This window comes from Artemia sp. Qi Xiang Cuo, chromosome 7, assembly GCF_049724085.1.
Source record: "Artemia sp. Qi Xiang Cuo chromosome 7, ASM4972408v1, whole genome shotgun sequence".
Classification (NCBI taxonomy): Eukaryota; Metazoa; Arthropoda; class Branchiopoda; order Anostraca; family Artemiidae; genus Artemia; species Artemia sp. Qi Xiang Cuo.
In genome coordinates, this window is record NC_142800.1 from 44,553,605 (window position 1) to 44,580,249 (window position 26,645).

The 26,645-nt window shown below is 36.1% G+C and overlaps 1 protein-coding gene across 1 annotated transcript in view; it reads right to left on the reverse strand.

Annotated features, from left to right (window-relative positions):
• Positions 1-26,645, reverse strand: part of LOC148950318 (uncharacterized) — a 227,415-nt gene that overhangs the window by 176,629 nt on the left and 24,141 nt on the right. The window contains exons 3-5 of the mRNA XM_089091838.1: positions 26,259-26,447; positions 23,623-23,841; positions 20,006-20,227 (exon numbers count right to left, since the gene is read on the reverse strand). Of these exons, the coding sequence (XP_088947964.1) occupies positions 20,006-20,227; positions 23,623-23,841; positions 26,259-26,447 (630 nt within the window). The remainder of the gene's footprint in view (positions 1-20,005; positions 20,228-23,622; positions 23,842-26,258; positions 26,448-26,645) is intronic.

Genomic DNA, 26,645 nt, shown 5'->3' on the forward strand with positions numbered 1-26,645 from the left:
TTATTGGACCATTAGACCATTGCGACCAAAAGTCCTATGTCAAAGATATGATTGGATATCTTCGAGGATTAAGGGGGATGTGTACCAAAAAGAGTATGGAAGGGCAGCTGATTGCCCTCCGATAACTTTCAACTTTTAAAAAGTGAAATAGAATTTTCAAGTTTCAATCCAATCAGCCCTCCAAAGCATCTACGACCACTTCTTCCATAGGAAATGGTATAGACAAAAAAAACAATATATTGAAGCCATATCGTTTTTTACTTACACAGCAATACTGAACTACCTATGAAACTCCTGCCAAAAATTCCAGCTACTACTAAAGCCTCCAATTTTTGCGATACCTGGTTCTACCTAGCTTCCGTTTCTTCGAGTCGTTTTCCACTTTCGAGTAGAAAGCTCCGTTTGAAAAAGTAAGCTTGCAGGCTGCAGTTCGAAATTTGAGTTATACTGAAATTTAAAAGTCCTTGAGACGGGTGATTGTCCCTTGCGCCATCGGCAGAACATTTTCTTAGAATCGTACCGAAAGTACTGCTATCTACTTTTACAAGCCATTTCTGCTTCTAATTTCGGTGAACTTTGCTATTTTATATTCCGTATTTAGGACTGAAGCAGTGGAATGATATTACATGTGTTCATTTTAATAGTTTTCTCATTGCTTAAAAATTGGAGATTTCCCTTTCCTCCTTTCTCTTGGAGGTATTGCTTTACTCTTAAACTTTGCTCTTTCCTTAGTATGGATATTAGAAAGTTGGCCCATTATAAGAAAATCTAATTTTAAACTAAATGAGATACAATTTTATTTAACGCTTACCAATATTCCTTGGAGCTGATGTAAGTATACAGCACCAGTTTTGTTGCACATTAATGAAGAACAGCATTTTTATTTTATTTTTCTGGGGCTGCAAACTTCTATCTGCCAACAGGAAAATAATTGGATAATGATTGTGCTCAAAGGAGATCTAAGACCTGATTCGTTGCAAAATGAACTTGATGGCGAAAAACCTCAAACATAATTGGAGGCATAAGTGTTTAAAAAATTTGGGCGTTCAGCATCCCCCCTCCCATCACCAACATCTCGGCAGAAAGGTAGGCCACATCTTGTTTCAACCGGAATTACGGACGGGTTTTTAATCTTTATGACCGGAGGACGAAAGTGCTGGCCACTCCAACACTACCTGCGATTCTCAACTCCAATTTTTTAGCAAAAATTTAGGCAGATTTTAACTTTTCCAAATAAAAAACGAGCAATAATTTTCTAGACGTATCATTTAAGGCACAAAGTAGGCAGCCTGGCTCTCCTCGCCAGTTTTTTAAGAGACAGGTAGAGATGTTATACATTGCTTGAAGTGGAATCACGCACAAATATTCATTTTGTATCAACAGAGACACAATTTGGGCCCTTCAACATCCTTTGCAGTTTATTTGAATCAGAACTACGCAAGTATTTTCAGCCTGCATGTTAAGAAAAGCAAGGTGTTGCCCCTTCAATACCCCTAAACCTCCCACCTCCAGTTTTTAAAAGGAAAGGTAGGCACCCTTTTTTAGATTGCAAACGGACAATGATTATTATCAATCTGTGGTTAGAGGCATAAGGTTGACCCGTAGCTTCTTGGACACGCCTCCCCCACTCACTAACATGTGAGAGCGTTCCATAGCCAACTTTTCAGTAGAAAGGTAGGTAGGGATTTTTTTTTTCGTTTACTGATTGGCATAAAAATCATGGGATGAGAATGATGATTTTTAGAGGCGTTTTTACCTTCTCCGGCTTCCTATCCACTTGAAACGCATGGGCAAGTAACTTTTAGCCAAAGTAACAGATCAGAAGGATTTCCCAATACTTCTGAGACCCCCCTAAATTTCACACGAAATTGTCCGCAATCACTTTATTTATTTATTTTTTTTTGGGGGGGGGGGGGGGTACCTATAGACAAAGGGATGTTAATCAACAAATGTTCAACCGGTGAGCTTACAAGCCCAGGCATTATTAGGCTTCCAAATTTCATTTTTCGGGAATTTCTCTTTTTATCACAAAAAGTGAATGTAAGCAAGGATCGTAATATTCGTCATACGCCGAGATGCGGGGTGAAATACTTGTTCTAATTAATCAACCTTTTATTTGTTTCTAAAATATTTTAAGCCAGGGAAATTTGTCTTTATGCAAGTTGTTGAACAACGATTATAAATAACAATGCAACACAATGACATTATATCGTAATTATCAGTAAAGTATTTATGAGACACTGACTTGGTATAAGACATAGAATCAGACATAGGTTTTTAAACATGGAATATATTTAACAGGTGTTAGGTTTTGAGTCAATCAAAAAAGCATTAGCTTGCACACATGGCACAATTGAAAATTAGTAACACTGACTGGCCGTCAGAAAAAGAGAACAAAATTAGTTTTAAGAACACATCGTTTTTTAGACCGACTTTAAGGAGCATGTCAGCTATATTTTCTTTTTTCGAAAAATTCGTTCTTTGAGACAGGTCCTCTTTAAAGTTTTGAGGCGTTGAAAAATATGACATTTAATCGATGCCAAAGACAGAAAATCAAAGTGCTGTTCTTGTAACATTTTTCGTCGGCGAAGTGAACCAAAGGTTGCTGCAACACTTCATGTATCCCTAGCAACGTAAATCTAGATAAATTTCTGTTCAAGAGAAACCTGACAAAGGGTGATTCTCATTGAATTTCAAAGTTTTTACTCAAATGCGAACTAGCGTTTAATTTTGCACGTTGTTCAACGCGAGCATAAATAATTTTACTTGTCAAAAGTTTCTGAGTGAATTTTCTGGGGAAAAAGTTGCAATCATGTTCGTTTCTAAGTTGCTAAGAGAAATACAGGTGCTTCGTTGATTCAGTAAAAAAAAGTCCTTTTATCTAAGTTCCTTTTAAAATGTTTGAAATGTTATGACATTAAAGATGCACAATGGACGACGCTTTTAAATGTTTGTCTCTAAGTCTAAACTTTATCAAGAAAATCTGAAGTCTTTTTCAAATAACAGATAAATCAAAAGGACTTGGTTCTTTTGAAGTAGAAACCCCTCCTCTAAACCAAACAGCAGATCTAATAAAAAGCACGTGTCGGATACAAGAGATGTTTGAAAACTGATTCAAGAAAGAGATTCAACAGATGAATGTTTTTAATTGAACATTCTCACACTTAAAATCATTTACCGTTGATTGTGAAGTTTAAAAAATAAAGTTAAGCAACTAGAAGAAAGCTATTAGCTAGAAAAAAATATAGAAAAGCCGTTATCAATCTTATCTATATGTTTTCGGTTATATTTAATAGAAATGTTGATTCCCAAAAACTATGTAATACTGTGATTACAAAGGGAAAAACCTAGATAACCAAATGACGCTAAGAAAAGTGGATAATTTTTTCCCATACAAAAGCTTTCATAGAAGTTAACATAGAACAATCCATGATTCCTAATGAATTTGACGAAGCACGCATAAATATTTATAAGATTTCAAATAAAAAATGGTGTTTTATGATGATATCTATTTAAGCATTTTTTTTTTCTATTCAATACGAACTATATTTCACTAAAGGATTATATGTACAAGCAATGAGAGGCTTTATTTTTTGGTTAATTGTATTTTCTAAAAGGCACATAAAGAGCTGAATCTATTAAATAGAAAAAAAAGACAAACCAAATATCATACTCCCATCCATTTTATATTTCTACGAATTGAAAATTTAGCAGCATGCACAACAACAAAAAAATAAATCCATCAATTCAAAAGCCTTTCCACTGTTCCTCGGTTCACCACATTTCACTTCCGCTGAATCTCAGCTATCGATGGATAGTGAAATTTCCGTCTTATTTTAAAATATTATAAGAGTAGGATTACAAAAAATATTATATCATAGACTTGCATATGGGATATAAACCTTATGAAAAAGGAACTTTCAATATCAGTAAGTTTCAACTCTATAGACTTAAATAGGCTAGAGAAGCAAAAATTTTGTGGCAACCAAAAATTATAATTAAATAGGCTAAAGTTTTTTTTTAGAACAAGTTTCTACTTTTGAGAATTAAATTAAACTTATATTTCCATGGCCAGGCCTTTTAGCGAGTTCACGTAAGTAGGTCCCGACCACCCCTAAAAAGTCCTGTTTAACCTGTTTCCGATAATTTGCAGATTATTCCGAACTTGAGTCCCGCTACTTTTACCAGCTAGACACAAAATCTTGGGAGATTTAATTCAATAGTTCTAGTTGTGCAGTAGAAGTAGCAATAGCATAGGCGGTCAAAGTCACAATCGTAGTAGTAGAAGTAGTCATAGCCGCCATTTGTAGCAGTTGCAGTCACAATTTTTCACAATTTCAGTCGCAAGTAGTCGTAATCACAGTCGCAAGTAGTCACAGTTGAAAGTAGTCGAAGTCACAACTAGACGTAGTGGCAGTCGCAAGAAGTTGCATTCAAGGTCGCAGTCACAAGTAGTCGCAGTTACAGTCATAAGTTTACACGGTTGTAAGTAGGCTCGGTCGCAAGTATTCACAGTCACAAGTAGTCGCAATCAGGCATAGTCACAACTCACAAGTAATAACGATCGCAAGCGGTCACAGTCGCAATCGCATAAACCGTTTGTCGCAGTTGCAAGATGTCGTAGTCTCAAGTAGTTAGGGCCCTAAAGTAGCCACGTTTGCAAGTAGTCACAGTCGCAGTCACAAATGCAAGTGGTCACAATCGCAATCACAAGTATCCGCAGTCGCAATCACAGTTCCAAGTAGTCGAAGTAGTCACCGTAAGTACTCGCAGCCACGAGTAGATGCGGTTCCAGTCGCAAGTAGTCGAAGTCAAATGTAGTCAGAGCTGAAAATGGTCACAGTCCGAGTCACACATAGTCGCAGACACAAGTAGTCACAGTCACAGCCGCAGTATTAGTAGTAGTAGAGGCACTATTAGTTTCGTGTTAATATCCTTGCTCGTTCCTAAGATATTGCAGATACGACCATTTGATAACGTGGAAGCACAAAGTGTCTTTTGATTTATTCAACATACCCCTCAACATTTAATGAAGTTTCACTTTATACTCTCCACCTTTTGGACAATCCCAGGATCCAAGCATTTCCGCCTTTTCCAATGACCAAGCCTATATGTAAAAAATGGGAAAATTGAATAATTTACAACCCTTTGGGGGCATGGTATCCCCGGAGGCGTAGTAATTAGACCTTTTGACTGTTTTAAACAAAATGGCTGTGTCATAATTGTGATCAGTGTTGAGGGGGAACCTAAAAAGAACAAGAGGGGGGGTTGCCCTCCGACCCCTTTCCAACATCCCCGCCCTGAAAGTCTCAACTTAATACCCTCAGCCGTTCCTGAGAGTGCGACCGTTTTGTCGTTTTGACCGACTGTCGATGCGACCTTTTGACAGCCCGTCTGAACATTTTGTGTTTTAATCCTGTTCAACATCCCTCTCAGCATTTTCTTAAAGTATTTACAAGTAGAAGTAGCCACAGCCAAAATTAGTCGCAGTTACAATTACAAGTAGCCGTAGTTAAAGTCGCAGGTAGTCAAAGTTGCAAGCAGTTGCAGTCACAAGTAATCTTAGTCGCAGTCACAAGTAGTCGTAGTTGCAGTAAGTGGTAGTAACCATGAAAGTATCAACTTAATAACCTTAGCCGTACCCAAAATATTGCAGATACGCCTTTTTAATAACCTGGATGCACATGGTGTCTTTTTATTTAGTTCAATATACCCGTAAAAATTCCTCGAAATTTCATCTTCCTAGCCTTATCCTTTTCAGACTAACCAAAAATCCAACATTCACCTTTTACGAATGATAAATCCTGTACGTAAATAATGGGCAAACTGCATAATTTGCGATCCTTGCCCCAGGGTAGTTGTGAACATGACATCCCGGGAGGCATAGTTAAAAGACATTTCGATTACTTTGAACAAAATGACTTTTCAAACCTCAATCAGTATTGATGGAGGGGGCATCTAAAAAGGCAAGGAGGCTGGTAGCTCTCTGATCACTCTCAACACCCCCCTCAGCGTATCCTGGAAGTTTCAGCGCATTGCCGTCAGCTATTCCTTAGATATTGCTGATACGCCCTTTGGACAACTAACCTACATATAGTGTATTTCGGTTTTGTTCAACACTTTCCTTGTCATTTCCTGAAATTTCTACCATAATATCTTAAGACTTTTTGGAAACCCAAGTTCAAACATGCCCCTTTTCCCAATAATAATCCTTATATGTGAGCAAATGCAACTTCGCTTACTTATAGCCCTTGCCCCAAGGGCTGTGGGAGGTTATATCATTCCCGGAGACACAAGTACTTCACCTTTAGACTATTTTGAACAAAATCAGCTACAAATAGCTAGTCGTTCTCATCAGCCAATTTTTTTAGAACGCGTTTTTTAGTTTTAGTTACTATGGGCCGTGGTCCATTCTTTTCTAGGTTTCAGCTACAACTGCAACCATGATGGCTATTTCAATTTTTTTTTTTTTTTTATCGGATGTGTTTGGGTGGAAGGCAGCTTAAAAGGGCGCGGAAGGGGTGTGGGTTTCCTTCCAATCACTTTTGATTCTATAAAAGAGGCACTAGAACTTTCAATTTCCGATCGAATGAGTCCCCTCCGAAGTTTCTACGACCACCCTTTCACTCATATGAAGTGGCTCTGGGAAAGAAAAACAAATAAATATACATTGAACTTTTATAGCTCTTCAATACAGGCAACGCCTGAGCGTTGCCTCTGATACATTATAATTAAATACCTACAGTATCGTAGATAAAATCCACAAAAGAGTAAATTTTCAAGGCAGCCGATTTTTTTTCAATTGATTGAATTTCTGCTAAACTGTTTGGTCTGTAAGAAGAGGCAAGCAACGGAAGAGGCAATCTAGAACATTAGTAGCCCCATTTTTAACCTTTGGGTTTAGTAAAATTATTAGGATAAGCTCAAAAGTGATATTTCAAAAATATTCTAAATCCATAGTCAAACCGAATTAGAGCTTAAAACATGGTAAGTTGGTCATAATTAATTACATAATTTTAGCAATTATGCTTAGAATAAATGTTAGAGTAAAACAATACTATATAAAAACGTAAATGCAATGCAGGAATGTTATGTTTTTCGGTGTGGAATTAATAGCACTTTGACTTGTATTAATTAAAACGAAAAATATTTCACAAAGATATCTAGAACTTGAAAAAAACAACAATCTTTTGCGAGAGATTGCTTCAAAGAACTTTTTAGAATAAAGGGTGCAGTGTAAAAAAAAGAGAGAGAAAAGAACATGCTTTTATATTCTTTGACACTGGCACAATTGAAAATAAAAACAAAAGGGAACACTACCTGAAAAGAAACATAATTCCATAAATGATGCACTAACATCTTTAGAATAAATAGTATTCCAGTTCAGGCATACCCTCGTCCTTTAAATTAATTTCAGGTCCACCATTTAAAAATTATGATTCCCAAAGACAAATACACCATAAAGGCCAGCTACAGCTTCTTAAGCTGTTCGGTCCCATATATGTTTAGCTTATTTTTACTGATTTTTCACCCGCGTTTCGTTTTTATAATTTGGCACCTGTTACTGCTAAAACGACAATCTGCATATGGAGGTCTTTTTCATTGGAAATGGAATTCCCGATTTTTTTTTCTAGTTTTCCAAGTTACATATGGTTGTATATGTTTCCACTTTACCAGGTCAGACACCCAAATTTCATTTTGACTGCCGTCAGTACTTAAGCATGAAACACAGTAAATCCCCTTTTGTTTGGTAATTTGTGTTCGTTTTTTAAGCTATCTTTCATTTAAAAACACAAAGCAAGAAGCTTTCGGTTTTTTCTTAGATGGAACCAAGTAAAGAGCGATCCATATTTTCGGAAACATTACTACCTACTAGGATCATCTAAACTAAAGCATTATTTTGCACCTATCGCAACCTAGTAAAGTAGGCCCATAGTAACCAAAAATTTCAAAACACGTTTTGAAAAAAAAGTCAAGTGAGGAAGAATCAGCATTTGAAACTAATTCAGGAATGGTAACTATGATTTCGATTAATCTTAATAGTAAAAGTTTATTGCGAAACAAATTTAAGGGAATAAAAAAAAAATAGCCTGAAACCGAGCAAAACCGTGTCGGATCGAAATGAATTTATGAGAAAAGTCAACTACTTTTTTTATAATTTATAATACAAGAAACACCCCAAAAACCAGTTTATGACATTTTAAGGAATAAGACGACAATTTTTAAGGAACAAGGTAACGGAGTCAACCCCTGAGAAGCAACTTTTTTCTTCATGGAGTTATATCTAGAAAATTAAATTTCGCAATTCTGTCAAAACATTAAAGAAGTAGACAAGGTGAGAAATGCTGTTAACATGTACAAGGCCGTACCCAGAGGCGGGTTTAGGGGGGTTTGAACCCCTCCCGAAATGTTTTTTTGACTCGTAAAAACGTAAAAATGGATATAAACAAATTTTGTATGCGTTTTTTGAATTTTTTTCGTGTAACCCCCCCCCTCCACGAAAAAAAAATATTTGAGTAAAACCCCCTCCGAAAAAAAAATCCTGGGTATGGCCTTGAACATGTAGTTACAATCATAGGAGGTATCAACTTTCTATCGATTACGAATGAATTAGATACTGCCCAGTCGTGACAAGAACCTAAATAATTGTAGTAAATAATGGTGGAAAGATAGCTTATTACAGTTCTTAATGCTTCAATAAGTTTTATATACTGGGTATATATTTAGCGTGTTTTTATTGCCCAACGAAACCGACTGTCGGGACGTCCCTGGTAGCTACTTAATTTTCATAAAATCGTTGGGGGGGGCAAATATTTTTTTAGAATGAAAACTTCGAAATACTTTTAAAGTGCAAAGGATATCAAAATGAAAAAAAATCATCCCCTGACGCCGTCTTAGGTCTATTCATACCTGAAAACCGGGATTTTCAACGGTTTTTCTTTTGGTAGTTACCAAATTATAGTGATTACAAAATTACGAAGTTTGTGCGCAAGTTTCACCATTATTGCAAGTGTAAACTAATTCGGTAAATTGAATGATACATTTGGTTTTTAAAAGTCAAACACAAACAATCTGTTGATTCCAAGAATTAGCCAAACATTATTTAAAACCGAGTCAATAGATCCAAGGTTTGCAATTATCTTTTGATAGGTCCTATTAGGCTGTGAAAAACAAAATGCATCAAGTCTGTGAGATTTTCATCGTGGCGCTTGAAGCAAAAAATTCAATTTAATATTTTGCTTTAAATAATATAAGTTAAGTCATAAAATTGACATTTTCGGAATTAGATGAAAACAGAAAATGGGATAAATAAGATAAAATAGGATAATTGGTCTTTCTGAAAGGTGTTCTTGTGGGTATTTCAATAAAATAAAAGTTTGAAGTGTTTTTAAATGATTTTAAGAGTCAATATATTAATACATAGCTTAGATTTTTATCTATTCAATGCTACTATGATATACATTTCTTTTGCAATTCCTATTTTTTACCTGAAAGATAAGTTATATTCTTACATAATTAGACTGATCTAATCATAGTATTTTTTTTCTAGTTTACTGTAAATTAATGGCGGTGTTTGTCTTATGAGTACTAGTATGATAAACCCCCCACCGCTCAAGTTGTTCATGCATTGACGCACTGTAAACCGGTTTCTTTCGCCAATTTCTTTCAACTTCGCGTGAAAAAAGACAAAGAGAAACGACAGAATAGAAAGGGAATATATATTTTGGGCTCTATATTTGCACATTAGGGGAGGTGGATGTAAAATATTTGGACAGTGTGAAGTCAAAAACAATTCTTACTTCATAATATCCGACTAATTGTAGCTAACACATTTTGCATGCAGACCGGCTGTACTTTACCCCCACCCCCCTAAAGTGCAAATATATAGCCCAAATTTGTTCCTAAGGTATTATATATTTATCGTTGGGGTTCCACCCCCTTTTCCTTTCTTTTTTAAGATAAATGACCAGTTTTCCTTTTTTAATTATATTTGCTTAGATTTTCCTATAATATAATTTTCCTTTGTGAGCTAAATTCTCGTCGTCAAGGCAATCATTCCGCGAGAAACAAAATAAGTTGACAGGACTACAATTCTGTATGAGTCATCACACGGGCTTACTAGATCTCAGGCCATTGATTCTTAATATATGAGTAGGGTAAACTCAATTGAGGGACTTGATACATTAGATTGGCCCACGTCACACTGAGCCACAGCCCAAGTGCCAAGATTCTTCTATGTGTCCAAATATTATGTTTTAGTCTATTTTGAGACACTGGTTGAGATTCTGTTTTCAGGGTTTATATATGTATGTTTTATTGGTGTGGCCGTCGGAAGAATACAAGTGAGTTATCTTCTACAAATAATTCACTCAAGATTATTTTTCCCTGAACCCAGGCAGGGTAGGCAAAAGAAAAATACAGCCATTAGTATAGCGACAGGGGGTCCCTTTACCCCCCAAAGAGATAGCTAGAGATATTAGTGGTGACCCATTTTGTGGCACCTTTGGCCCAGAGTTTGGCCCTTTTGATCGTTCGATCACGTTACCATACCTAACGAAACCGCCAGCGTTGGCCCCAGTTATAACTGGGGTACCAGTGATGGTAGAATACATTACAATACAAGGTGGCCGCGAGGCTTTCCATTATAATATTTATCATACTTAAGTATATTTTATAAGGATTAACCTAACTTCACTTCTTCAGGGGTATACGCTTTCCTTATTTTCAAGTTTGGCACTCGCTAAGTATTAGATCGACATAAGGGCATAGGTCTTTTCATTAAAAATTAATTCCCGGATGTTCCCAATTTTTTAAGACGCATATGGTTGTGTAAGTTTCCACTTACCTAATTCAAAGAATCGAATTTAATTTTTTTACTTGTATGATATACCCCCTACCTAATGTTGTTTTAATACGGTCTTCTGCCGCTCAATCCTAATGAAATATGCCAAAGTAAAATAAAAACATATTACTTTATAAACAAATTTGGGCTGTATATTTGCACATTAGGGGGGGGGGGGGGGGTATAGCGGGTCTGAATGCCAAATGTGTGAGCTGCAATTATTCTGCATATTATGTAGTAAGAATTGTTTTCTAACTTGACACTGTCCAAATACTTTACCCCCCCCCCTCCCCTAATGTGCAAATATATAGCCAACATTATATATTTTCCACCTATTCTGTCACTTCTCTTTGCCTTGTCTCACACTAACCTGAAAGAAACTAACGAAAAAAACGGTTCCATAATGCGTCAATGAATGAACAACTGGAGCGGTAGGGAGTTTATCATACAAGTACCTTAATTTTTACTGTCTTTGGTATTTTAAGATGTAAGTAACAGTTTTATAATTTAATAAAGTCCTTGTACATGGTGATAGCAATCTCTCCCCTGAGTAAAACTCAACATTTAATCAGACACATGGGCATCCGAAAATTTAATATTTTTACGATCTGTCATTCTATGTTCCATATAATTCAGCTATTTTTGTGTTCTTTTAAAATTTTGTGTTTACAGTTTTTTTTTTAATATTATATATTCATTGCAACTATATTTTTATGATGGCTTACATTACTGATCATAGAACGAGGGAAGAGGGAGTCATCTATTCCCCGGGATTGGTCAAAAGCCCCCCCCCCTTCTAAAAAAATGAGAGCTAAACTTACTTTTTTTTTTATTTACTTTTTTTATTACCAAATTATGGTATTTTTCCTATCTTAGGTTGATTTTACCGATTTCAAACGTATGGAATTTTTTTTATTTCATCAAAAATGGTACTTTTAGGCAAGAACAAAGCTTTTCACTTATTTCAAAAATGGTTACTCCGGCACATGATGATTTTGTTCTTGGTTCAATAAGTTTTTAGTCAACTGAAAGTGGTCGAATAAAAATAGAAGCGAGATCGGCATTAGTGTAAAACTATAAAATTGTCTTTTTATTCTTTTTTGTCCTATATATGTATATTTATAAAACTAAGATTACTGTTACGAGTCTTGACTAAGATGCAAGGCCATACCCAGAGAGGGTTAGGAGGTTTGAACCCCTCCCGAAATTGTTTTTGACTCGTAAAAACGTAACAAAAATGGATATAAGTAAATTTTGTATGCGTTTTTATAGTTTTATTGTGCAACCCCCCCCCCTCCCCGAAAAAAAAATCTTTAAGTAAAACCCCCTCCGAAAAAAATCCTGGGTACGGCCTTGCTAAGATGAGTCTAGTCCCTGACACTAAGAGGGAAATAAATTGTGTAAACACATCGAGTACTTTTGTTATTCTGATTGCTATTTCAAAAATACAAACAGCGGTAAGTTTCTTTGCAAAATTGGTCCGAAGTATCCTTCAATACAAAACTTGAAATACGCCTTCAAATACACCGTTTTATTGACTTCTACCCTTCTCCCCAACCCAAAGATCATCTAGTATTATCCAGAATTCTGCCTCGGATGGAGCCCCAGGCTTAATTGACCGAATTAAAAGACGGTTAACGGAACTGAAGGAGGGAGTGAAAACATCCAACATCGTGATGTGTTGAGTTGATCGACAAACAATTAAATAAAAAATAACCAAAACAAAGGTAAAAAAAACCTGCGTTAGATGGAAATAATTTTTTCCTTTCTTTTTTGGCCTCATCATATTTCTGCTCATTAGGTAATCCTTTTCCTTATCCTATCCTCTTTTTTTTAATTAAAGCAGTGACTTTTAAGATCATTTCTTTTCTCTTTTTCTCTCATGGACACAGTCAGTGCGTGTAAAATTAAGTTTAAGAAATATGAAAGAAAGGGTCAATAAAGTGGGCCCTTTTTCGCCGCTCCAAGGTAAACGTCCGTAATCAAATTTTTCTATTTTTCAAGAAATCGTGACTTAAACTTCACTGCAGTTTAGAGTTTATGGAGAAACCTGACGTTCTTTAATTCTGGAAGCCAATATAGCAGTGTTTGTCCTTAGAAGAGCCAGGCACCCCAAGCTTGTTAATCTATGTACACACATAGCCTACGTTGGAGATGTTTTTAAATGGATTGTCCTTGCAGGACTAGTCAGGGATGCTAAGAGCTGGACAGAGGTCAGCAAGTAGTGACTAGTATTTTGTTTTCCCATGTAAAATATCAAACTTCAAACGAGCATAAATTATTAGGTAAACAGTGGAAACACAAACCCATGCACTTGGGCGTCGGGAAGGGGGGGGGCCGGGGGGACAGCTGCCCCCCCTAGACCTTCAAATTTACATTATATATGGCTGAAAAAGGAGATGGTTGGAAAACCAGTTGATAGAAGGCCCTCCATCACACTATCGACTGCCCCCCCTGACAATATGCTGCCTACGCCCATACCCATGCATAGACAAAAAAGAGGTTTATTTTTGAAGCCAAAAATCATTAAACAGCCTAAAAAATAATAGACTGATTTATAAAGCAACTCACTGGTCTCATCAGCCGTGATATCAATAACTAATAATATAAAATTTTAAACTGTAGAAACACACTTCAGAATTGTCTTGTATCAAGAGCCAATAAATGATAATATAAAGTTCAGAAATTCAGTTATTTCCGTCTATAGAATGGAGAATTTCAAGTTATGATAGGGAGGCTGAAGTTATTCTGTAGTTATAACGCTACCAAAATGGCTTTACTTTGGACTTCAACGCAAAATCAGCGAATTCGAATCATATGCAAACACCCTGGAATGTTTTTACCATATATTGTAAAAGAAAATCATAAAGCGACTTATGTTTCTACTGCACAAACAATCCTATATTGTTTTGTGTTTTCAGTAAAGTGCTAATTTTGCATAGTCCTGAAAACATAGGCTAGGGAGATTTATTGGCGCTACTTTTATAGATAAATAGTTCTGTGTTGGTTTTTAGAGTCTATAGCGCTCTTTATTTCCACCAGTAAAACTTTGCTTTCTAAATGGAATTTTACTGCTTTTTAGTTATAAAATAGCGTTATATAAAGCTATTTTCATAATTAAAATGATTGCTCAGATAGATCCGTATAATGGTTACTATTTTCAAATTAGGTCCAAGGCGGGGGCAGGAGGTGAAGCTACGCATAGGCTAGGGTTTCGATTCCAGCTTAAAAAATCCATACATAACTTAGTTTGTGAAATATAGACTTGATTCGTCTTGATCTTGGAAAACCATTTTCCAAGCCTAAAATTTGTTATCAGCAAGCTCAAGGATCCTTGAAAATCAAGTTTGATGGAAATCAAAACCATTTGTGAAACATTTATTCGTAGGTTTTGATTTAGGACAGTTCAGTTTGGTTTATTTATAAAGTTTAATAAGTGAAATCACAGAACGCTCACAATCAACCTAACAAAAAACAAGCAACAAAAACAAATCAACCTAACAATCAACCAAACAAACTAACAATCAACCTAACAAACAATCCAATTAACGCCAGGACTACTGTGATTATCTTTAACAGTCATTGCTTAGTAATTAACCATCCTTCCTTAAATAATCACCGCATGATCTGAGTTAATAAAGGTAAAAAGTGGTTAAAGGAGTTGCAGAGGGTAGGGCCCATGGTTCTCACTTTGGGTCCTCCAATGATGCAAATTAAAACACAATATAGGACTCATTTAGGAAGATGTATAAGTTATTAAATAGTTAAATTATCCGTTCGTTTAAAATGTACTATTTTCATTGTCCCCTGGGGTGTTCGTGTCTTATCACCCCCAGGTTTTTTTACCTTTCGACCATCTACAAATAAAATGATTATATTAGAGTTGTGATCCAATGTCATATTGGTCAGCAAGTGAATATAGGGCATTGAAGGGGCGGTAGGCTACCTTTTGATCGGTTTTTATTCTTGAAAAAGGCACTAAAACATTGAGTTTGTGATTGAACGAATCCCCTCCCGAGTTCTAACGGCCATCCATTCTATTTGATAAGGCCAGGGACAAAGCCAAAAAATAATAAGACGGGAGACACATCATTCTTTACTAAGTATACTGCTGACTTCGGGGTCAGACTATCACGATTTTTTTTTTCAATTATTATGAACAAGTATATAAGAGTATTTATAGTGCAACTCAAATATTTTTTGCTGCAACTACTTGCATAGGCAATAAATTCAAACTCAAAACCTTATATAATAGATCAGATCTAAAGCGTTGACGACCATTTAAGACCAGACTGAGTTTTTACTATTAGCTGCTATATAGCTTAAGCTTTAAGAAGGCTGTTGCACTCAAGTTTGACTTTAATCTGGCCAATAAGAGCCTCAACTAAGGAGGGTTAACAAATGCCAAAAAAACAGAATATTCTCCGCATTACCCAATCTAAAAAGAATTATTACGATACAGTTATTTCGTACAATTAATCTATTATAGTTTAAGTTACTGTACATACAAAGCTAACCTTATTTTGTGTTCATGTCCCACTTCGTCACTTATTCACCTTATTTATATATTATCATTTATCTATTTGTATGCTATTTTTCGTCACTAGCATAAATAACATAATAAAGAAAGAAAATTCCATAATAATCAAGACTACTGAAAAATATTAATGAATGCAGATTAAATTTTGGTCTACATATTTACATTCATAGCTGAAAGTCTCAGCAATTTTGGATCAATTAAAATCAAATAATCTACCAAGCGTGAAACTACCACAAATCAGCATCGATAAATAAATGAAACCCAAAACGAACAGAAATTACAATAAATAACCGAGTCAAACTCAAAACGAGCAAAAATTAACATGAGTAGGAATCAAAACCCCTATGCCTTCCCAAGGGCAGAACATAATTTGCACTTTACTGAAAAATATAGATGTTTTTACTTTTATAACTTTAATATATCAAATATTAACATTTTGATTAATAAATATCAGTCTATGTATATTAATCTGACAACGCACATTCATTTGTATATTTTTTCAGTTAAGTGCAAAGTATGTTCTGGCCTTGGGAAGGCATAGGGGTTTTGAGCCCTATTCATGTTAATTTCTGCTCGTTTTGAGTTTGAATCGGTTATTTATTGTAATTTCTGTTCATTTTGGGCTTCATTTATTTACAGATGCTAATTTGTGGTAGTTTCACGTTTGGTAGATTATTTTATTTTATTTTTGCTCATTTTTTGTTTAATGGAGTTCTTTACTTTTCTTTGAAAACTTCTTTGTTAGAAAGTTTTTTCAATTAATTACTGTTCGTTATATTATTGACATAGTTTTTTCAGGGAAAAGAAAATAATAGTATAATCTTTTTGTTTTCTTTAAGACTTTATAATTTGGCCTGCTATTTGTATGTTGGAGAAAAATTTTCAGCAATTTTTAATAACATACACCCTTCTAAAAATATGGACACAATAGTAGTGTTTAATTTAGTTTCATCTCTCCTCTAGTTGACCTGAAATAGAAAACTTGATACCATTCGCAAAAAAATCTGTTTACTCTCTTTGATAGCTTGGATAAATATACGCTATTTTGATTTGGTTAACTTTTAAGAGCAGAATTAGCCCCGAAAGTTTGAACGTAATACCCTCAGTCGTTCTCGGGATACTGCTGAGATGCCTTCTGATTTAATCTTAAGGCAACATTTAGTTTTTAAACATAATGGGCAAATGGGAGGGTGGGCTTGGAAGGGGGATTAGTTGCCCTATAGTCACTTTCAACTATTAAAGAGGGCACTAGCCCTTTCTATTTTCAATCGCATGAGCCCTTTTCAAAGTTTATAAGACAACTCCTTTGATACGAAGTGCCCTGGTCTAAACAAAATAATAATAGTAATAAAATAATAAAACGTTTTTCCCGCATCCATTTTTACTATAAAAATGTCAAGCCTTCCAATCACATTCGACTATTAAAAAGGACAATAGTCCTTTCAATTTCGAGTTGAATGAGCCCGTTTTGAGTGTCTATGTCAACGCTTTCTATAAACACTTTATATGCCCCCAGGGTTAAACTTAAAGTCCTCGCCCTGAGCGGTGCGAGGTCGTTGGCGTCCTCAGAGCCAATATTTTTTCAAATTTCGACTGCATTAAACAAACGGACTATGCCAAAACTTTGATGGAATGTGTTTGGAGAAGTAGTGGGCGTGCAAGGGTGGCTGGTTGTCCTCCGATCAGTTTCGACTTTTAAAAAAGGCACTGGCCCTTTCAATTTCCAATTGAATGAGCCCTTTTGAAGTTTCTACGACAAAAATTTCTATACAAACCTTATATGTTCCCAGGGCATAACTTACAACCCTTGCCCTGAGGGCTGGGGAGGTGGCCATCCTCAAAGATCTAATTTCCAGAACTTACATCTACGTTGAAAAAAATTGCTATCTCAAAATTTTGATTGGATGTGTTAGGGGAAATGGTGATCGCGAGGGGGGGGTTATTTACCCCCAATTACTTCTTACCGTAGAAGGGGCGCTCAGCTCTCTGAACTTTAAGCCAAATAACAGCCTTCTGAAGCTTCTATATCCTTAATTTCTACAAGAAGCCCTGGTGCCCCAAGGTAGGGCTGATGCTCTCTTTTCGGGAGGCTGTGGGGGTCATCAACCTCAAAGACCTAATTTCCAGAACCTTCAACTACGTTGAACAAAATTGCCATCTCAAAATTCTGATTGCATGTATTTGGAGAAATAGTGGGCGCGAGAGTGGGGTTAGTTGCCCTCCAATCGCTTTCGACTATTAAAAGGGCACTAGCCCTTTCAATTTCCAATCGAATGAGCCCTTTTTGAAGTTTCTACGACAATACTTTCTATGTAAATCTGGCGTGCCCCCAGAGCAAAGCCTACAAACCTTGCACTGAGGGCTGTAAGGGGATTATCATCCTCAAAGACCTAATTTTCAGAGCCTTCTAATACGTTGAACAAAATGGCAATCTCATAATTTTGATTGTATGTGGTTGGGGAAATGGTGGGTGTGAGAGATGGGTTACTTGTCCTCCAATCACTTTCGAATATTAAAAAGGGTACAACCCCTGCCTATTTCTAATCAAATGAGCTTTTGTTGAAAGTTATACGAAACTCCCTTCTATAACAACGTCATTTGGTCCCAGGGCATAACTTAAAATCCTAGTCCAGGGGGGTCTGAGAGGCTTGTTATCCTACAAAACTGAGTTTCCAGAACTTTCAACTATGTTGAACCAAATGAATATCTCAAAATTTTGATTGCATGGGTTTGGGGTAATGGTGGCCGCGAGAGGGGGGTTAGTTGCCTTCCAATTACTCTCAAATATTAGAAAGGGCACTAGCCCTTTAAATTTTCAATTGAATGAGCCTTTTTTCAGGTTTTACGACAACGCTTTCTATAAAAACCTTACATGGCCCCAGGGCATAACTAACAACCCTTGACCTGAAGACTGTGGGGGAGTCCAGCTCAAAGATATAATTTCCAGACCTTTCAACGGCGTTGAACAAAATGGCTATCTCAAAATTTTGACTGGATGTGTTTGGGGAAATGGTGGGCGTGGAAGGGGTGTTAGTTGCCCTCCAATTACTTTCAATAATTAAAAAGGAATCTAGCCATTTCAATAACCAACCGAATAAGCCCTTTCTGAAGTTTCTACGGCAAGGCTTTTTATATAGATCTCATTTGCCCCCAGGGCATAACTTACAACCCTTGCTTTGAGGGCTGTGGGGGGGGAGGGGGTTGTCATCCTCAAAGACCTAGTTTCCAGAACTTTCAACTACGTGAACAAAATGACTCTATCTCAAAATTTTGATTGAATGTGTTTGGGGAAAAGGTGGGCGTGTGAGGGGGGTTAGTTGCCCTCCAATCACTTTCGACTATTAAAAAGGGCACTATCTATTCCAATTTCCAATCGAATGGGCCCTTTTCCAAGTTTCTACGAAAACTCCTTCGATGCGAAGTGCCCTGGTATGAAAAAAGGAAAAAAAATTATACGTTGTGCCAACATCGTTCTTTACTTAGGCAGCGCGATTGCGCTGCCTATGATAAGGGGCGTTAGCACTACTCCTGTTTGTGGTAATTTCTGTTCGTTTTAAGTTTGAATTTATTTTTTGTTGTAATCACTGCATCTACCATCTTTACCATCTTAACAGTAAAAAAAAATGAAGTAATTTATTATATTTTAATTTGTCAAATTCGCTTAAATTTGTACAGCTTTTGCAAAATAAACTGAATCCAATGAATGGTTCTCATGTCAGCCTTAAAATTGATTTTCCACCATTATTCGAAGACAAAAACTATCCTGTCTTGGTAGTGCTAGAACTATACACCAACTTTAGAAATTCACATCATAACTTCAAATCCTTCTTACTATAGAGAAAGTTAGCTGGATTTGTGCAATGCATTTATTTCTTTATTAGTTCTTAGATTCCAAGTAGTAATTACGTGGCAGAAGACTAGCTAATGATAAAGCAGCATTCTTGATTCTTCTTTCTCTTTTTTGCTTGATTTTCAAATAAAGCACAGTCTTACTTATTCTGCGAATACAGAAAAATATCAGCAGCTAATTCATTTGCATTAACTTTATGAATATATGTTTCGTAGGGTGACAGGCGATAATTTTTGTTCGACTTCAGTTTCAATTTTACTCATGACCAGCGTTGCCAACGCCGTACAATTCCATTTCTCGTATAATTTAGAGGCCGTGGTACATTTAGAAACTTTTTGGTACAATACAAATTTCCAAGTCCATTTAGGTTTTAGTTACTCCTCTCTTACTCGGATATCTGTTTACGGTTTAGTTTATCGAAAATTTTCGTCTTGTTACGGCAAATTTTTAACCTGCTGTTCAGATGCTACAAATTATCCTCTAGAGGTATAATTTAGTTGGAAGACTGGTACAGTTTACTTCACAGCGCTGGCAAGGCTGCTCCTTACTTTCAAAAAAACTTTGTTTTTTTGCTAGTAGTATACTAATGCATACAAAGCGGTAGAACATCATTATGATCCTTCAAAGTACCCTCAGAGGTGCTGAGAGGGATATTAGTTCAAATATATTATTCCAGTCAACTGTTCTTACATGAAAAAAAGAACAGTTTTATTTATAATTAATTGTTCTGTGTTTTAATAATCCATTACTGCCTAAAAAAAACAAGACTTACTACATTGTGGAGATAAACCAATCCATAAACTCATTTTGCAGCGCATCCTCAAGCCGGTTGAATTACAGCTAAGCTCTCTCATGTTTTTGTATCCATCTATACACGTAACTTCAATTAATGTTCCGGGAAGGGCACCTCTGGGCGTAAATGTTCCCTGTATAACTGTAATTTTTGTATAAGGCCAAATATTCGAAATATTACAGCAATCTTGGCATGGTGTACCTAAAAAATGATTACCATTAAACGTATTTAAGTGATTCAAGTACAATACCTCACAGAGAACATGTATACTTTATTTAAATCTAAGCCGGCATTCGTATAAGCCAAATTCATAAAAGTCCAATAGCAAACCAAATCTCAGACTCCAAACCTTTTATTTTGGGGGGAATTTTCATTCCTAATCATATTATAAATTTCTAATTTGTACCAAGTTTGACTTAACCAAGGCTTCCCAAGCATGAAATTGATAAATATAGTAGATGAACATGTCAGTACGGATTTCAGAGAACTTCCTATCTCAAAATATGCCACAGCAACAGCTTCATTCATCTAAATCTATTGGTAAGCATTTGACGTGAGGTAATTTCCTATTTTTTCATAAAAACAAGAAATAAATTGGCAACTGGCACGAATTTGCAAATTTGCTTTCGAATTTGATTTTGTGAACAATTAATTTTACATTTTTTCTTTTTTTTTGCAGAAAAGTAAGACGAATTACGTTATAATTTATAATGCGCATGGTAGGGGACTTGAAACCTAAGATCTTCAGAAGCCTGTACATTAGCCGAAGCTGCCAGAACAAGCAAGGGCCAAATGAAACCAAAAGAGATGAAATTGACCAATCTGAGACTGGGTGCAACAAAATAGCTGTGAATGGCAGGTTAAAAGGTAACTTGGGTTTTGCATGGGGCAGCTACCCCTCCTCCTCAAGGAAGATGAACTAAGAGGAAGGAAATATAATTTATTTGAAGTTTTGAAATCTATAAAGTCCGAAAAGATGGAAACAGTACTATTGAATGAAAGTCTGAAAGTTGAATAGATATAATAGATATAATTGTATTGCCCATTCGAAAAACGGTACCAGACCACAAACTCAGCGAATAGATAGACACAGATAACACTACACACAACAAAAACAACAGAAAGAAACAAAAACTGAGATACCATATACATACGCACAAGTACATAGGGACGAATCATAACGACAAGGCCACTGCTCTCCACTGACAAGCATTCCATCCAACACTTAGTGAGAGCTGCAATGGGGTCAGAAAGGCCAAACGGGTGCAACTCCGAAAATTCCTTGTCCACGGTCGTAAATTAAAAAGAGATTTGGCATACTTACATAAACCTGAGCATGGCTTTCTTCTATAGCTTGCGCAAAAAATATTCCAAATTGGAGACACAGCTAAAAATCCTTGTATAACCAAAGCACTGTACAGCCGGGCTCGAATCTGTCGGTTACATTTCCTTTTCGCTGATGACAGAGTCTCATAGCTTTTCTTGCCCTTTCCACAATAGAATCCGACAGTAAAACATATTCGTCACACAACTCTTCAACGCGATCCCTTGTATTCACTAGTTTTCTACAAAACGCAACAGCTTCACTTTTACTAGGATTAAATGTAAGACCAATCTGTTTATACTCTGCACAAGTATATAAAAAAAATTCCATCTAAAAAAAGCAACGGCTCATGTTTAAAACATTACCATATATATAAATATTATCAAAATATTACCATATATATATAGCATAATTCAACAGCAAGAAATCTAATCCACGAAAGCTAAAACTCATCTTTACCGATTTCTGCCTCTCAAGGACGCTGTTATTATACCACGGTGGTGAAGAAATAGCACCTTGTCGGATCCCTTTCCTTGCTGGTGCTGGTTTTCAAACGATAATCAGCCTACTACAAGAAGATACATTAACTGGGAAAGAAAGTTTTCTAATCACAGTACGAAAAGGTAAAAAAACCTACCGATCAACGCCACGTATATGTGCTGAAAATAATAGCTGGATGTCTATTCCGGAGTCGAATGCCCTGCGAACATCATAACTCGCCAGGAAAATGCACTCATTTAACTTATCAGCTTCTATAAGCATATTATCTAGAGTATAAAGGACGTGCTAGCGACCGGTACCTTTTTTTAAAACCAAACTGGTTATCAGGAGCACAACATTTACTTGAGATATCGTCAACAGCATTTTAACTAGTTTACACAGGATAGGTGAAGCAGTTATAGGAAGGAAAGGTATATATCCTGCTGGGTTTCCCTTTTCTACCACAGGAGTAAAAAGTCCGGTAAAAAAATATATGGTAAGAGACCGGTATTAAACATAATCTGAAACGAAAGTTAAAGATGACACAAAAGATTGTCGCTTTCATAAATAAGGTGCAAACCACAAAGCTCGTCAACACCTCGCGATTGTTTTTTCTTTAGCTTACAGATGGTTGTAGTAAGATTCTTGATGGTTATTACGTAACTAATACCAGAACCAGGTAACTTCAGACTTTCGTCTAGTTCTTTTCTGAGCTTATCTCCAAGCTCTTGATCAGGACGGGAAAAAACGGAATGAAATGAGATATCCATTCCCTCTCTGAGATCACAACTTCGGAACCACTACAATGTCCCTTACGCTTTAAGATATCTCCACATTGCGTTTGGATCATTGTCCACTAGTTGACTTTGCGGATCGATCCCTCCAAATTTGTGCTTAGACAGGGCTTTGGCAAACTTGTGCTTAGCAAGCAAACAAACTTGATTTACAACAGGAGATTTTGGACGATCACATTCGGTCAAATGCCGAATCCAGAATTTCGCAGAAGGACGCCCGTCACCAAGAGCAGGATTTCCTGACCACTTTGGAAATAAAGGAATGACGGATAGACAGAAGTTTTAAACATAACTACAAAGTATTTATCCGTGTCAGGAATGACACCAAAATATAATGCTCCGCAGTATTGCAGTCATAACCATGAAATTGTATTCACATTTCTGGTCACTCATTGTTTGGAGAATGGGATCTAAAGTCTTATTTTACCATGCCTCACACGACAGGTAATTGATTACCAGTCAGAGCTGATAGTTGCTGTCAGAGCTGTAATGAACGCTGTTGTGTTCCATTCTATGGTAAGTGGCTAGGTACACCCTATCAGGCAACCCTATTTGGCAAGGTTGTCAAAAGAAATGCTATTATTTAATTCCCTATTGGGGAATCCAACAGAACTTGTCTGGAATCGGAAGAAAGGCTTTCTTTCGATTCCTAGTGGTATCGGAAGAAAGGCTTTAGTATTATTGAATAGGAAATCGATTCCTAGTGGAATCGGAAGAAAGGCTTTAATATTATTGAATATATTAAGGAATTAGAAAAGTCAAAATACTTTTAGAGAATCGAATTTTCTCTGCTCATTTTTCTCTGTTATTTTTTTCTGTTCGAATACATAAAAAGACTGTTTTCATTATATTTCATAAAATCTTCAATTTGAAATCACGAACATTTGGTTATTAGTCTATAAGCTTTCAAGCAACTTCATACATGTACAATATAGGCAAAACTGTTTGATAATTATGAGCATTAAGGTATCTCCTTTAAATAGTGAACATATTCAAACCTTCTCTTGGGACACACTGTACAGCTGAATCTGGTTTCCACAATCCATCAGCATCACATTTTACCGACGAGCTCCCAGCTGCTTCATACCCAGGATAGCAATAGTATGTCCCAACACTTCCAGGAGGGAAGTGGGAAGATAGAGGAGACAGGTTGATTGCAGCTTGGATTTTCACAACAGAATGGCTGACTTCGGGTGGAACACCGCACAATCTTTGAACTAAGAAAAATACAAAAGCTCTGAATACTAATTTCGTTTAATATAGTTTTTAGACTTTAAAGCAAAAGCACAAAATTGATTAAGCCTGTGGGTTTAGAAGCGAGAATAAATAAAAAAGAAAACAATAAATGATTTTGCTCTCTAACATTAACATTTTTCGACAAGCAGATTGAAATTTATTCATTTTACTTATCCTCTAAATATGAAAATAAGTAACGATTACAAAGCATTACCACTTCTTACTATATTACTATAGACTACAAAAAAGGAAACTGTTTAAAATAAATTCCATTCGTGACTTTATATAAAGAAATTTGATATGCTTATTGCTCGGTTAAGATTTTAAATTCCTTTGGCGTTTTACGAACAAAACGAAAAATATATTAACCAATGAAAGAGTAAAAACAGCTGCTACAAATATAAACAGTTCCCCATTAGCGAATTTTCTTTTCACTTTGTCTGTAAAATGCCAAAAACGGGGCTATAGTGTGATCTCTAGCCTTAGACTATATAGGCTAGACTAGTATTCTTTTTAACTAGACACATAAACTGTAAAATTGTAAAGGATGCGACATTGAGCTTGAAAGTCCATATCGACAGTGTTGATCTCTGTTTCATGGCCCTTCAGCCAGAAAGTGTCATGGGGGTAAGAGGGTCAAGCAACTGATCCCCATTCCAAAACAAATGAGTAGCGACACAAGGCCTCGAGCCACCGAAGTACATACGATTGCAAGTCCAGCACACTAACCACTCAGCTAAACTATCCAATAGACTAGTCTATCTCGGAAAATGTTTAACATGAAGTAAACTTCGGCCTATGCCGTTACTCTTTAAGATGTATATAGATAGGCCAGCTTAGCCTCTTATGCATAATCAATTTTTCTCACTGATTGAACTTTTGAACCAAAACCCCACGGGCTACCATTAGGATCCAATTTCAATTATTGCATTTTCATCTTTGTTTTTTACCATTTTTAGTTTTCTTTCTAGAAATAAGTCATCAAAGTTGCATCTACGAGGGTACAGCTTTCTTAGCGTAATATTTCTTCTAATCGGGTAATATGCAGTATATATTCATTGATATCATTTGCATAATTTTCCTTCTTTTTCATTTCAAAGATAGTTGCTTACAAAGTTCTAGTTGTATATTGTAGGAAAATCTTAGAGAATTTTAATTGTCACAGTAAGTTAATGCAAATATTTGTCACAATAAGTTAATGCTATTGATACTCTAATTATACGTTTTTTCAAAGAATACTAATTAAACAAGAACAGCTTTGTCAATTAAGTAACCTACACTGCTTGTTAATAAGGTTATAACGGCCTTTCTGGTAAACAAACTTCTTAATCTTATGCATAGGAAAACTTCAGAAAGTTTCAATTCCTTTGTAATCCTATTCCTTTTTCACTATCAGCGACCCAACAATTAAGTTGAGCAGTCAGAAACCTTTCATTCTTCAAGTACTCCTGTTTTGATCCTACTCGTTAAGTTGAGCGTTCATGCAGATGCGCCTTGTCTACTATCATTGTTTTGATTTAGATTTAGTCTAATAACTGATCCTAACGTAAAGCTGGATAACCAATCCTTTGAGCATGGGAACATTATCATAGAATCATTTATGACACTGCCATACAATTTTGTGAACTCTTTCCAATTCAACCATTGCGCAACAGTTGAATAACACTCATTAAAAACGTACCATTCAAGCCATATCCATAGATACGGAAAATATACTGCTGGAAACAAGATAGGTGCCATCTAGTCTCCTCTCATTTAGACAAATTTTTCGGTGCAGAAGGCAAATGTTTAGATGTTTTTTTTCATATTTCAGTCTTTAACCTAACCTACAATTATTTATTCGGAGACCCAATGTATTAGCTATGTTTACTAGGGCTGTTTTTGTTTGTTTTTTTCTTTTAAAAGGATGAATGGCCTAATTTATGCCTAACTATACCGCCTGTAAAGCAGATTCTCATTCGAAATTTTCTGCTAGCAGCTTTAAGAAGTGAGGATTTTCAAACAAATGTTTTGCTTGTTTACGCGGTTTTAAACAAGCATTTTTGCTTGTTTGTTTTAAACATGCTTGTTTAAGCGGTCTTTTTCATAAGCTTTTCTTTACATCTCAGATTTAATCATCATTCTTTGAACCGTTAATGTGAATTATATCCTAGCATTTGCAGCGGAGTTAGAGACCAGCAGCCGTATCCGTCCAACAAGTGGTAAATTTTACTCGCTCCAAGTTTCACTCACTCTATATCACACGCAATCAATTTGTGCTGTCACGCTAATGATTTTGCGATGTTTAAATCAAGAATTTTCAAGGAAAAGCAGCTGTAAGTTTAGATAATTTTTATCAAATCAAATGCTATATCTGCATCAATTAAATATAATATCTGCTGGTAGCAAGAACACATACGGCATTCAGGGTCTTCTCCTGACCAGTTTCCATTTCTACAAAGTCTCTTCTGTGGTCCAATAAGAATGTAGCCTGGTGCACAAGAATAGGTAATAACAGCACCATCACTATATCCTCCGTTTGCGGTATGTAAGCCATCGATTTCACTACTTCCATAAATTAACTGCTTCACATGTGGACAAGTACGCTCTGAAGAGAGAAAAAATTTATATCATCCGAAAACAGCAACTAGGTGGACTAGTGGTTCTCAAACCGTGGTACACGTACCCTTTGGGGGTACGCAAATTTTTCTAGGGGGTACGTGGCCGGCCAACAAAAAAATAAAACAACCCTTTAACTCTAGGACTGGCAGTTTCATTTGTATTTTAGCTATAGTTTACCTAGTAC